The 14,064-nt window shown below is 36.2% G+C and overlaps 2 protein-coding genes across 2 annotated transcripts; both read right to left on the bottom strand.

Moving 5' to 3' along the window:
- Positions 1-4,908: 4,908 nt before the first annotated feature.
- On the bottom strand, positions 4,909-10,380 carry LOC147848277 (uncharacterized). The gene is made up of 3 exons (XM_087338533.1): positions 10,231-10,380; positions 7,184-9,475; positions 4,909-5,179 (listed from the first exon to the last, which is right to left on the bottom strand). The coding sequence occupies exons 2-3, from the start codon at positions 9,341-9,343 to the stop codon at positions 5,087-5,089; spliced, it is 2,253 nt and encodes a 750-aa protein (XP_087194659.1). The 5' UTR covers positions 9,344-9,475; positions 10,231-10,380; the 3' UTR covers positions 4,909-5,086.
- Positions 10,381-13,286: 2,906 nt separating this feature from the next.
- Positions 13,287-13,900, bottom strand: LOC147848276 (uncharacterized; the record flags this gene model as incomplete). The annotated part of the gene is made up of 2 exons (XM_087338531.1): positions 13,287-13,712; positions 13,800-13,900. Coding segments are annotated over 2 exons (195 nt in total), but the record flags the coding sequence as incomplete, so codon positions are not given.
- Positions 13,901-14,064: the final 164 nt, after the last annotated feature.

Here is a 14,064-nt window from a genome sequence, read left to right as displayed (position 1 = left end):
AGAAGGGATCGATGGATCGATCAGGAATCTGTGCAGGAGGAGAGTCGGAGAAGGCTCTGATCGTTGGTTCTGAGAGAATCCATCATCGATGATGGGAGAGGAAGGGAGGAGGGAGAATCCATGGCAGCTGCTTGCTGCGTTTTTTGCTTTTTTTGCGTTTTGCTTTTTGCTTTTCTTCTTCTTCTTCTTCTTCTTCTTCTTCCTCCTCGATACCTTTGAAATCTCTGAACAAACTCAGACACAGAAAGAGAGAGTCTCTCATTTATTATTCTCTCTGTTTTTTGCGTTTTCGTGGCTTCTATTCCAAGTATTTGCAAAAGTAGCCCCTTCGTTTTCTCTCTCTCTCTTTTCTTCTTCTTCTTCTTCTTCTTCTTCTTCTTCTTCTTCTTCTTCTTATGGCTCTCTTTATTGATTCAAACACAACTACACAACAATCAATCACATTGGCAAGTCTGTAACAAAAATCGAGCTCTCATCGTGTGTGTATTGTGTGTGTGTGGACTGTATGTATGTACACCAGACGACCTCGCCAAAAAACGCAGCCCTGCATGCGAACATATGAGACATTGCTTGATTGTTCCGCTTGACCGCCAATGGTCTATATAAATAGAGTGTGTTGCCCTTGCACTGATAACAAAAATCAAACTCTCATCCATCATGTGTGCGTGCGTGTGCGTGTGTCGTGAACTGCATGTATACCAGAACTCGCCAAAAGAGGCAGTTTGTACATGTGAACATACGAGACATTGCTTGATTGTTCAACAACTTGACTGTCAAAGTTCTATATAAATAGAGCGTGTTGCCTTTGCACTGTGTACGCCAAATACTCTTTGGTTACCTAAATGTGCTCAATGTATGCCAATACTCTTTCATTACAAGAACGTGTTAACTTGTCACGGATGTTATTTATTTCTTGATTTCAGTTCTACATGATAGCACACGTAGATTCTAATTACTATATTGCATTCATATTTATTTGCAATGATACTACGTTACAATGTTGTTTCAACCTTATACCACTCAACCATTACAAGTCTGCACCACTTATGTCCTTACTAATTGTAATGATGGTTTTGAGTTAATGTTCCATCGGTTAGGTTAAGGTGGTAAATAACATCATGTTGAGTTCTTTCAACCTTACTACCACACGATTATTACATGTTGTACAAGAACATCCTTGCTTATTGTAACAACGTGCTCGGTTAGGTTAAGGTGAACAATAATGTGGTGAACTTGAATAATCAAAGACAATAATAAGAAAGTTGGGCCATGCCACTTGAGTTATTGTATTGAAATAATCAATAATAGCAATGTACCTCCCACAATGAAAAATGGTTATTTAAAAATTTACCTTCGTTCTAGTAATGCTAATATAGTAAGCATGATATTCGACCACAACCAAAAAAAAGAGCATGTGCAAAAAGAATATGGCATTCACGAAGAGTATGACCTCTGTAGTGCGTATGATAACATTGATGGCTCATTCTCTATAAAAATTTAGGTCATTATAATATGTACTACTTAATTGGATAAAGTTGCTACCTTCATTAATTGAAGGACTCGTAAGGGGTAGACATTTTTATGCAACTTTAATGTATAGAACAAAAGTGGCCTAGTTGCAACATAAAAGGGCATATTCTTGACTTCACTATGATAGATGATGTGATGTGTAAATTAATGTGTCTGAGAGAGAAAAGAGAGAGAGATTTTATAATTCTACTTGGAGGTCAAAGATGATATATGAGATCAACAAGTGAAACCTTTTCATGTAGTATCTATGAACTTGAGCAGTGACTCTCCATGTTCAAATTTTTTATGGATGAGCTGACAACTACGTGTCAATTCACCCACAGGCTAGACCCCTGCAAACCTTCATCGGCAATGCCACTCATATCCAAATTTCCTAGTTTAGGATCAAGGTGGTCCTAAACATTTCACACACACACACACACACACTTGGATTTTTGCAACAACGTAGAGGGTGATATATTTCTCTTTTATGTGCTTGTAAGATGGGCATCTACACACAAAATCTTTGCTTCCGATCTCTCCCTCACATAGTTTGCAACATCTTTGGACTTTGGATATGTTAACTCTATGTTGGCCTATTGCTTTGTGAGCACTGAGTGGCACATAGACTTTTGCATCCTTTCGCATATCTCGCTCTCCATATGAATCCATCCCATAAGAAGTTTGTAAAATGATCTTTCTAATAGGAAGCTACCTTTAGGGGGAGAGGTTCCCTTGTGTGATCCAAGTCTTTGGGTAAATAGTTGTTATAGCTCTTTGTTGCACTCCCTTGTTTTGTTTCTCATTTTTGAGAGGTCTACAAATAGAAAGGGTGGAAAGTTCTCGATGTTGAACCACTTTATTACCAATGAGTACAATGATCCTTTTATGTGTTCCATTGTCATCACTTGCTTCAATGCTTCAAATGCCTCATGTGAAATTCTTTGAGGTGGTATGACTTAAATTCGTTTGATCAAGTTCACTACATGAAATAAGACTTCTACCATCATGGAAGTGTTGTGAATCCAACATGGATTATTTCAGGTGTAGTAAATGTGTTGTTATATATAATATGTGACAACATCATGACTAGTGGACGATCTATTTGTGTTCATTGTAGGGGGAGCATGGAAACCCTTACAATCACACCATGCATGGGGCTAAGGGTGACCATAGTTTCAAAAAGCCATTCTTTGGTACAAGGCTCCTAGAAGTTTGCCTAAGCGCATTGTTGTCCTAGCAAGACTTGAGTTTCATATCCTTGAGTGAGTGGATCCTTGGTAGCTTGGGTCATACATAGAGGCATCCATTCACGTTTGTAAATGCAAATCCTAGAAATAGGAATATATCCTCTTTATAGGGTGAGGAATTAGGATAGCTTGTTTTTGAGTCCACACATGTGTGGAAGATCATGATTTCAATCTCTTCCTACATTTCTCATGAGCCCTTTTGCAACAATAAACCATCTAGGGCATTGAGATGATGTTGTAGAAGTGCACAAGATTCGTACACAATGATTATATCTCTTTCGATGCTTCAAACACTTAAATGCATTCATTTAGATGGCATGATTTGATTAAGTTGATAAGATTCACTATCTAAAATAATGCTTCTACCATCATTGGGGAAGTGACACATTCGTATACAGGTGTCCTTTCCTCAAGTAGGAAATTCCTATTTTGTAATTAAGATAGAATTATATGGAAATAACTTAATTATATGCAATAACTAATCAATCAATTACCACAAGGAACTAGAAGAAAAGTTTGGTAATTTATCTCACGGAAATATAAAAAATACTTTGTCACAATCGAAAAGGGAAGAGAAGAATATGAAAAAATTTGTTTTCTTACGATGTTGGTAATCGTATTTAACACACTAACTAATGATCAAATAAGTGCAGGATGCAACTCCATTAAGAGGCTTAGTGTAAGGCTTCTTCATCCTCACACTTTAGATCATAGACTTCTTCACATCAATCTCATAAGCCCACAAATAGTCAATGTTTTGCCAACATATATAAGTACTAATTTTATGGTAAGAACATATGACTCTATGAGCACAAATGTAGCACTAGCCTCATTAATACGTTTGCCATTCATGAACCATCAACTAAGTAATTAAATAGGTGACTTGCTTATCAAGAAACTAATTATGATATTTGAACATTGAAACTCTCTATTTCCATATCTAGAGCACTACAAGAGCCTAAAATAATTTTATCATAAGAACTCCAAAAACCTACTACACTCCCCCAAAACTCTACTCAAGTCCTTCACAAATAGTTCATGATTTAATCAATGCTACCATGGTTAATCCAACACCCAGAAACTCTACTCATGTCCCTCACCATTAATTAACTTTCAAATAATTCATGATTTAATCAATGCTACCACGGTTAATCCAACAATCTAGCACTCTAATCCTTCCATTAATTTCTCCTTAATTAACTTGTTCTATCCTAGTGCCTTTAATTATTCTTCTCTTTATGCCCTTACTTGTTAATCCAAATACTCTACCCCAACCACCAATAATCTCTTTTTAATCCCCTTTTTCACATTATTAGCACTAATAAATTTATATATTATATCACCATGTTCCTTATTCATGTCTTGAACAAATAAATATCAAAATCATATTAGTGAAAGTCACCCAAGTATGAAAAACCTTCAAATAGTTTCTATTATAAACTCTTGTTTGTGTGGTAATTAGTAATCAACATTGGTTTCGCACCTTGTTTAGCAATCTATAATTATATGCTTTAGTATATATATGCTTATGGTGGAAAAAGATGGAAGGTAGTAAACTTTTTACAAAAGTAAAAGGAGATGGGTATGCACTAACAATTCAATACAAAATTTATGTATAGAATTGACATCAATAACAAATTGCACGTTTTAGTATGATCATTTAAGTAGTGTTGCAACCTTTCAAAATTTTGAAAAATAAATCATAATAATAATCGCAAGTTGGAACTTTCATCATCAAAGTTCTCAAAGCAACAATGGACAATTGATTTGAGGCTTACGCATAAAGCATGCATGATCATGAATTATCTCTTGGTGCATCAATGACACTCCAATGATCACACTATTATGTTAAACACATTTACTTGTTAAATATAAAAAGACGAGATAGCCAATCTTACATTCACACTGAAAGTGCCACACAATCTAATACTCTTCATGAAGCATAAAATATACCATGTATTTATAGTCCATTACTGTTTAGCACCTCTAAATCATCAATAAGTACGCACCACTATTATGAAAATGAAAAGAGTATTGACCACACAACTTGTATCACTATATTTAAAAAATTATGTGTCATGTATACCTTTGGAGGCAAGATTTATTTACATAACAGGGTAGTCACTGGCATAGAATAGACGAATTGTAATCAGCTTAAGATCAAGCCCTTACATTCAATTTGTAGCATAGTGACTAAATTTACAAGGTTTATTCTCTTCTCGAACAAATTTAGCCATTCATGGTGGTTTCCAGAAAGAATGTTATGTAGAATTGGATTGAAATGATTGAAATCTATGGAGGATACAAGAAGAATGTTGCAACTTTTGTCATATCTGTTTCGGAGTTGTCAAAACAAACTCTGTATAAAGGTTCTTTAATGAAATTGCAACTGTCATAAGCAATGGGCCCATAATTGCTCCCTGGTATATATACAATAAACTCCCTTTTTTAGCACAATTAATGTAAATAGAAATCTCTATCTCTCTCTCTCTCTCTCCATTGTAATTACCTTACCCTAGTGGTAAGTTGTTGCACTACTACACTACATCTTGGGTTCAAAACTAACAGTCGGCAACGATTTGGTTTGAACCGAACCAAACTGCAGCTTAACAGTTTGAACGGTTCGGTTCGGTTCAGGTTCAGGTTTTTTTAAATGGGTTCGGTTCGGTTTCAACAGTTAGAAACCACGGTTTAAACAAATGGTTTATTATTATTTTTATTTATTTATTTATTTAAATTTTTAAAAACTGTTTTAAAACAATCTTTTCACTTTCAGGCCTTATTCTCACATTTTAGGAAAATCTTTAAAATTTTGAAAATTTAAAGATTTAGAATAATGAAATATTTTAAATTTAAAAAATTTAAAAATTGAATTTTGACCTAAGTTGAAAACCGAAACCAAACCACAAAACCGCAGTTTTAATGGTTTGAAAACATTTTAACGGTTCGGTTTAACAGTATCATGGTTTGGTTCACTCTCAAACCGAACTGAACTGTTGCCGATTGTTATTCAAAACCCAACTCTCTCTCTCTCTCTCTAGATACCAATTCTAAAGGTTAATTTCAACTGTTTAGGGCAGGATAAGTTGGAAATGAGTTATCCTAGGACCTGTAACACATGGGAATACGTGGGAGTTTGGGAGCCTAAGGAGTCAAGATATATAACGAAAACTACATATAGTGAGGATTATTACGGCATTTTGATCTAGATGTGATCGGTGAACAAAGATCTCTTCTCTTGGATCTATTCATCTCAAATAACATACAGTAATATTCGATCAAATGCAAAATTGACGGTATTTTATATTCATCTCTTGCGTTTCGCTCTGGGGTGCGGGTGGTCTGTACCCTTAAATCATTCTTTTCTTAATCTTAATATTCATTGGTTATTAGGATTTGATTCATAGTTTTGGCTCCCCTTGGACACCCCTGTTCATCAGTGGTCAGATATATGCATTATGAAATCAGCCAATATTACCGGGTCTTCCTCTAAATCAGTTATATGACTGGATTAAGACCCTACGATAGATCAGGGAAACTGAAAACACCTTGCACAACAATCACGGGAGTATGGTGGGCTCTTGCATGGCTACACTTCCAGGCAGAAACTCTAGAACGTCAACTCAATCAACGGCCTGAAAAACATGGCAACAGCTGTAGTACAACTACAAGTAGGTTCAAATACAACACTGTTGATCATCTCATTTGTTTACAGCTTGTACCAGAGGAGATTCTGCTTAAACGACAACCATTGTCCTATTCTTTCACACAACCACAGACAAAGTTATGGGGTTTGAATGGAAAAACTTGGAATACCTACATCCACGATGGTGGCTCAATTACACCAGCAAATAAAATGCAGGTTGAAGGCAAATGAAAGCTTTTCTAGAGATTTCATGAGCACCATAAAAGCTAAATGTGGCCAAGGGCAAAGTCAACAACCTGCTGGTAGGATACTATGAAGAGGCAATTGAAGTAGAAAATACCTTGGAATTGACACCCCTAGCCAACCCATTCCAAACATGTTTCTAACTAATTCAATTGGCATAGCCCATCTCCTATGAAGAGAGCACGTGCTGTTCGAGTGCAACCCAAGAGGGGAGATTAGCACTTCTAGTAACTGGAATAGATTCTTCCACATTTGCTTAAAAAAGAAACGTGTATCTTTTTCCTTCCAGACAGGGAAATGCAAAGGACCGTGAACAGATGAACTTTAATGGACTGCATTGTATATAAAAAGACTTTTGCATGGATAGATTGTAGATGATCTGTTTAACAATCTTTACTGCTCAAAACTTGAAAACATCCAAAATTTCGCACAAATGTGACAAGTTTATCGGTGCCACTCTCTATAGCAAGTAATTTATATAAAATGTATAACCCATCAGCGCTTTAGAGAATAATGTAAATAGTCAAGAGCTAACCTCAAGTGTAGACGAAAATAAGGCAATGCCACCAGCAATACTTAAACCTGTCAAATATGCATTATTGCCGGGAATACCACTCTGAATTGCACCAACACCATAATCCATAACTCCAATGTGGGCAGCCATCAGCAAGACAGCTCGAATATATCGTCCCTCCATAGCTAACTGAGCAACAGCTGGAATTGATGACCACCAACTAGGAATAAGTGGAACAATGGCACTAAAGAATGCTAGTAGGGTTGACATATACAAGAAATGTATATTCAAAAGCCGAAAGAGGAGCCATGTAAAAGCCGCCTGGAAAAAGGCTGCTTTAACTGTAGCCAGCAAAACACTACTTACAGCATCATCTAATACAGCTGCACATCTTGTCCTTGTAGATTTAGATAATGGAAGCATCCCTAACACTTGCTCCATCACACCTCCAGATTTGGAAATGATTAAGTAATGAAGTACAGTGAAGAAGATAAAAGAATCTGCACAAAAGCTCAGGAGCTCAGGAGCACCAGAAAGAACTGTGCTAGTACTTGAAACAACGAGTCTTGCAATCGCAAACACAAGTATTGAGCTATTTGCAAACACGTGTTTTCCAACTCCAAGCCACCTCTCTCCTATTTTCTTTGCTTTATCCAATAGTTCTTCTCTTGGTATGTTAAGATGCTCGAGGATAAAATGACCACCTTGTTGAAGCTCCAAATAAGCACCTTTTAGGTCATATTCTCGACATTTTTGTACTATTGCATGTGTTTTAACCAAAATTGGGTGAGACTGAACTAATTCTGTTGTGTTGGAGTTATTTGCGAGATTTCTTCTCCATTGCCCACGTGCAAGCTGAATAAAGTACTGCTTACCCACATCAGCCAGCTCTGTCATCTGATATTTCTCCGCAAAGACATCTATCTGGCTAGATACTACATCGTATGCCTTACCTGAATAGCTATCAATAAGCTCAGGAATGTTATTTTCCTCCATCCACTGCTTTAATCCCACCTTCTCTACATAGTTACTTCTCTCTACGTGGGATTTCAAGGCAACCACTACATCCTTGCCTTCCAACCCTATTTTATATGAGAACAAGACCAATCCTGATAGAGATCCAAAAATCATCAACACAATCAAAAATATTGCAACCAAATGGTGTAGATTGTTCACTAATGCACCAGTAATCCATGCTTCAAATAATTTGTATACTTTTGTGAGTGGTAACAAAGCCCATTCAAACCAAGTTCGTGCATGTTTCCATCGCCGGCTAGGTTCCACAAGTAAAGATCGTTTAGCTTCCATTTCCAGCTCTTCAATCTCTGGCACAAGACCAAGAAGTACGCCAAAGGAGTAGAAAGTGATCACCACAAAAGGTATAATTGCAAAAGAGATTGAACCCATGTATTCATAGGCAAGTGTCAACACAGTAAATGAAACCAACCATTCTGTAAGAGTTGAAAACTTAACTCTCCTGCCTTGCTGGGACCTTCTTTTTCCAATGAGATGAAGCAAAGCAAGTCGAGCATCAAGTGTGCTAACTATTAAAGCCTTGCATAAGGCCAAAGGAATTGCCAGAAGTGTTCCAAAGAGACCCTGTTTCAAAGAAGTCTCCCAAAAGGATCTGATAGCCTCATGGATAGCTCTCAACGGCATTGAGCATAGCACTGCCCATTGAATAGGCTTTTGGTAGCATCCCAAGAGCTTCCATATTCCATATATCACTATAACAAGAAATATAAGGACGCCATGTGCCATTGCTATATACATTGCAAGTTGATGATATTGTTGGTGCAGACCAGTAACTTCCTTGGAATTCTCATCAGAAATAGATAGGCCAGAATTTTGACAATTATTGAGAATCTGATGTGTGCCATAATGAGCATTTTCTGATATCTCAGTTGCATTGTGATCGGATGAAGGTTTGTGGACACTGAGAGCATGCGCGCTTTCTTTTTTTCTGGGCAGAGGAGGTTTCTGTGCACTTTCAGCTTCATGTGAGTTGGCTACTGAACCAAGAGCCGGAGAGGATCTCGAAGATAAGTACCTCGGTGGCGTAAATTGGGACAAGGGGCTCGAGGCAGCAGTCTCAAACATCTCCTTCCATGGTATAGTGCTTGAGCTACGGTTCAGACTCTTCTCATTTGAATGACTCAGATCTTTCTCATTGGAAATCATGGTGGCAAAATTTTCAGTTTCTATGTCAAATGGGTAATGGAGAAGAACAATTCAAACCCAAAAGTTTATTTTGAGCACTTCTGCAATGTGCTACCCATTGAAGAGACTGAATCTCAATAAACCCAACAAGTCCTGGGTAATGAGGATGAAAAACAGCACACAAAACCTCAACATATTTTCATAGAGCTTGAATCTCGTAACAAATTCTACAATTAGCAGGACACAAAGACCTCCAAATTATTACCTTATAATTTGAATCTCATTAAACCCAAAAAACCCTTGCACATAGATCTCCAAAAATTACCCTGAAATTTGAATCTCAACAGAGCCAAAAAAAAATACAAATCCCTAGATTTTTAACCTAAATCTTGAAACTAACGAGATCTAATAAGGCTTTTAATGAGGATATACAAAAACCTGCAATGGTACTTGAATCTAATGAGACACCATAAATCCTATGAGAAGGACAGACAAAATCCTAAGACACCACTAGAATCTCAACAGACTCAATCAATTCTATGATGATCAAGATGCACAAAACCTTAAAATATTACCCTAGAATCCTACAATGAGTAGAACACAAAAAACAACCTAGGATATTACCATATAGCTTGAATCCCCATAGACCCAATAACTTCTGGAACACAGAAACTCTGAAATATTACCCTCAAGCTTAAATCTCAGCAGACCCAATAAACCCTAAGAGTACCGAAACACCAAAAGCAAAATTCTCAAATTGTATCCTAGAGCTTGAATTTGAATCAACCCAACAAGTCAGATGATAGTCAAGACACAGAAAACGCCCTTAAAAGGTTACCCTATAGCTTGAATATCAACAGCGCCACGAGCAATTATAGATAATATATAAGAGGCTCAGATATACACACCTTGAGGCCCACATGAAGAAGGACATGAGTCTTCCCTGATTTCTTTGATTCTTTTGTGAGGGAGGATAGACCTCTGGAAAAAACAGGAGGAGGAGAAGAAATCATCAATGGAGATGAATCAGAAATGGGGGAAGGGATGATGACAGGGGGATTGCAAATCCCAATCCTTGCTCTTTGTTTCTTGTAATGAGAGGAGGGCCCACTTACACTCCTTCCTTTTCATCTGCACTGTTGGTTGGCTCTTGACATATCAACAAATTCTGTTTGTTTTATCCTATAGGTTAAGGTTTTGGTCTGCCATGGCAATGGTCAACCTCTGTGTGGTTTCTAATATGTGTATATTCTTCATGATGAACTGTTGTGGGCAGCTAGGCTAAGCCAAGCCAACACATCTTTTTTTGTTCTTTTTTTCTTCATCCTTTTGTTTATTATTATCATCCATCCATCCATTTGCCGTTGATCCGTCCCTTTTTCGCCTTTGGATCTTATTGAGCATTTGTTTTGTTTGATGTTTTTTGTGTTTAATGTTTTTTGTTTGCTCGAGGAGCCCGATTCGATGATTACGTAATGTGAGTTGTTTCCTTGGCTTTCCTTCTCTCTTTTTCGCTCTTTGGATTTGATGGATTTAATGTCAATTCAGCTATCATCTCTAGTTGAAAGGGATCGGCAATGGTATCTTTTTTTGGGTCCAAAAAAATAAAAACATTTGCCCTTTAGAAGACAATGATTATCTTTTACTATCTATCTCTGTATTGTGGAGGAATCTTTGTATTTTGGAAAGAGATTCTGGAAATTGGGACTATGTATCAATGGTATAAAGCTGTGTTTTAGGAACAAAACGATCTTTGTAATATGGAGGAATCTTTATATTTTGGAAATTGTGATTCTGTGTTAATGTTATAAAGTTATGTTTTAGGAACAAGTTGTCATTGTGCATGATCCCAACTACGAATTATTGTAATTGTATTTTGATAATGAGCATGACATTACCACTACATGCACAACATCAATGCTACAAAACAAAAGCTTTATCACTACGGCATCATGTTTTATAATTTTGATTTCAAGTAACATGCAAATCCAAGATGTGGGGAAGTCTAAAGTCTCCTTTATACATAAACCTAAGGGTAAATAATGCTTTCACATTTTGCTCGAGCACACATAACATGTTGGGATTTGATGAAGTAAAAAGTCAATCGTTTCCCCAACTCTATTTGCAAGGCCTTTGTGCTTCTTCATTACATTTGGCAATGCATGACCTAGTGTTGTTTGTGAAACAAATTTCTTGTTTATCATGGTTAGTGTGTTCTTTTCAATTGTGGACTTCAAGAAGTTATGCTTCTGTAAATGCCACGACTTTTCTCTTGATGGCATATGTAAATTTGGATATTGTAATATTTGAAAATACGTACAAATTTTGGATGAATCAACATTCAAAGAATATCTCATAGTTAATCTAGGAGAATGGCATGTTGTTAGAAAGAAAGAAAGAAAGAAATCTTAATGTCTTCTAAGACCAAAATTGGCCCATGAGACAATTGGTTTACAACAAATTTGGGGTATTTACCCATTCATCGAAAGTATAAATAAATAAATAAAATAGAACTCAAGCTAAAGAGTTCTAGTAAAAAAACATGTTCGATGGCTTTATACTAGGCCTAGTTTCATTTCCATCCAAGTCTCTCGAAAAGAAGCGAGAGGTCAAAGGGTTTCGACGTGGATGTGGCCCGTGGTCCCAATGTAAACGGTACCCCAACCATAGCTCACCTAATTTCACTTCATTTTGACACTGCTCACTCTTGAATTACTAATATATCTTAGGTCAAATATGTGTTTGTATATATTGTTTAATTTAGAAAGAGGCATATGATTGTAGATATAATGAAAACAAATATATCTAGACTTGGTATAACATGTAAATGTGCACATGATAGTGTTTCTATGCAATCGAAATGCTCCCTACGACATATCAAAGAGGAAATGAGTATGTGCCATACATTTGCAAAGATTGCACGAAGTTTGCTCCGTTGAACTTATTTATACTAGCTACAAACAATTTAATCTTTGTTACAATGGTTTTCTAAGTTTAAACTTTTTCTAGGTCATGCCTCCTATGTACCAACCTAGTGCTCCTAGGGTGACAACCTTATGACCCTTGTCATTATGGCCAAGACTTGTGATGGTTAAGCTAGATCCAAATATTGCATTGTTATGTTCAAACAAAATAAAACCTCCTCCTTGCTCTTTTGTAGCCAAGTCAAGCTTGTAGTGACTCATTGAAGAGGCTCAAGACTTGTTTTTAGATGCTATTTTGATATATTGAAACAAGAGCATTTCCATTTCATAAATAACCTTTACACAATTATACTTCCTCATTATTCTCCTTTAGATCTATATCGAAACAAGAGAATATCCTCTTCATAAATACCTTTTACACAATTTTACTCCTTCATTGACCTCTTTTTGACAATCACAAACTCCATTTCCATCACAAAATCTCACTCATTGAGTGTGAAGATAAATCGCAACGTGTAAGCAACTTTATACATTGACTATTAGTGTTTTTGAGTCACTTATTATCATCTAACACAATAGTTATAGTTGGCATGCATTAAACCTTCTTTAATCTATGTTCATTCTACTTTGCTACTCAATGACAGATTTAATAAAGCCTTGCTTGTCAAAAAATTGACTTTAGCTCAACACTTCCAGAAAGTTAGGAATAAACAATACAATATTTGTCCTTTTTCGAAAGGCATCAAATATCCAATCAATTCAAGCAAGGAAAACTTATTTGAAAATTTTGACGGCATGGAAAATTATTTCATGCATTGAAAATTAAATCTTCCCATTGTAAAACTACAAATCTCTATTTTCTAAGATTAAGAGAGCATTCAAATATCTCGATCCATAAATGAGAATATGCAATTGCAGTAAATAAATTAGCACCACAAATTATAACTTACTCTTCATTGTCCTTGGATTGAGAATGAGCAATTGCAGTAAAAAGTGAAAGGCCAAATTAAAGCTTACTCTTCCTTGTCCTTGAATACTAGTTGTGGTAAAAATGTAAACATGTGTGAACCATCAAGAATCAAAAAATACAACTCAATAATTGAGGTTATTAATCAAGGAGCAAATGAGGTGCCATTAAACTTGGAAAGTATTGCATGCTCCATTATAGTTTCAGGTGTTTAAAGCACACTTCAATTTATTACAAAGATTTGTATTTCCACCCAGCGGTATATCAGAAAAAATAGGGTGATGTCAGGATGTTATACAACTATTTATATATATATATACATGCAAAATTTTGATGCCAAAATTCTCACTGTGTTAAATTCACAGAGGTATGTGTTGCCATTGTTGGTGAATTTATAAATATTATTTAGAATTGTCCTGCTCTTATGTCCCTGTCCAACCTTTCTGCATTCAATGTGCCAGGAAGTTCCCGGAACCCCTCGTTGAAAATTGAATATGCACTGAAAGGACATTATTAGTATCTCGTTCCAAAAGTGTTTATATGAGCACTAATAATAAGACTAAGTGGGCATATGTCGAGTACAAACCTTACTTCTCCCTCTTGGCGCTTCCCTAAATTTATGAATATAACAGCAAATGCAGTTATCAGGATCTGCACAGGCAAAGTACAGCCAAGACAAAGAATTATTTAACTCGTTAAAATCTTCGTTATCTTATATGTAGGCTTTACCCACACAGACAATCAGTAGTTCCATTAATACTTATTTAACTTAGCAAACACATTACCCTTCAAAACCTATTGAATCCAATTGCAAACCCAACTCAGTGCCATTAATATATGTTTTACTTGTC

Source organism: Azolla caroliniana, unplaced genomic scaffold, assembly GCF_043228905.1.
Source record: "Azolla caroliniana isolate FFs.n. ecotype wild unplaced genomic scaffold, voAzoCaro1.0.p SCAF_421, whole genome shotgun sequence".
NCBI lineage: Eukaryota > Viridiplantae > Streptophyta > Polypodiopsida > Salviniales > Salviniaceae > Azolla > Azolla caroliniana.
This window is presented reverse-complemented; position numbering and strand designations above follow the sequence as displayed.

Bases quoted from the DNA above. Each gene is read 5' to 3' on its own strand.
- LOC147848277 (XM_087338533.1), bottom strand. From the start codon at position 9,343: ATGATTTCCAATGAGAAAGATCTGAGTCATTCAAATGAGAAGAGTCTG. The intron at 5,180-7,183 runs GTTAGCTCTTGA...TATATATACCAG, and splicing joins TATTTTCGTCTACACTTGAG to GGAGCAATTATGGGCCCATT.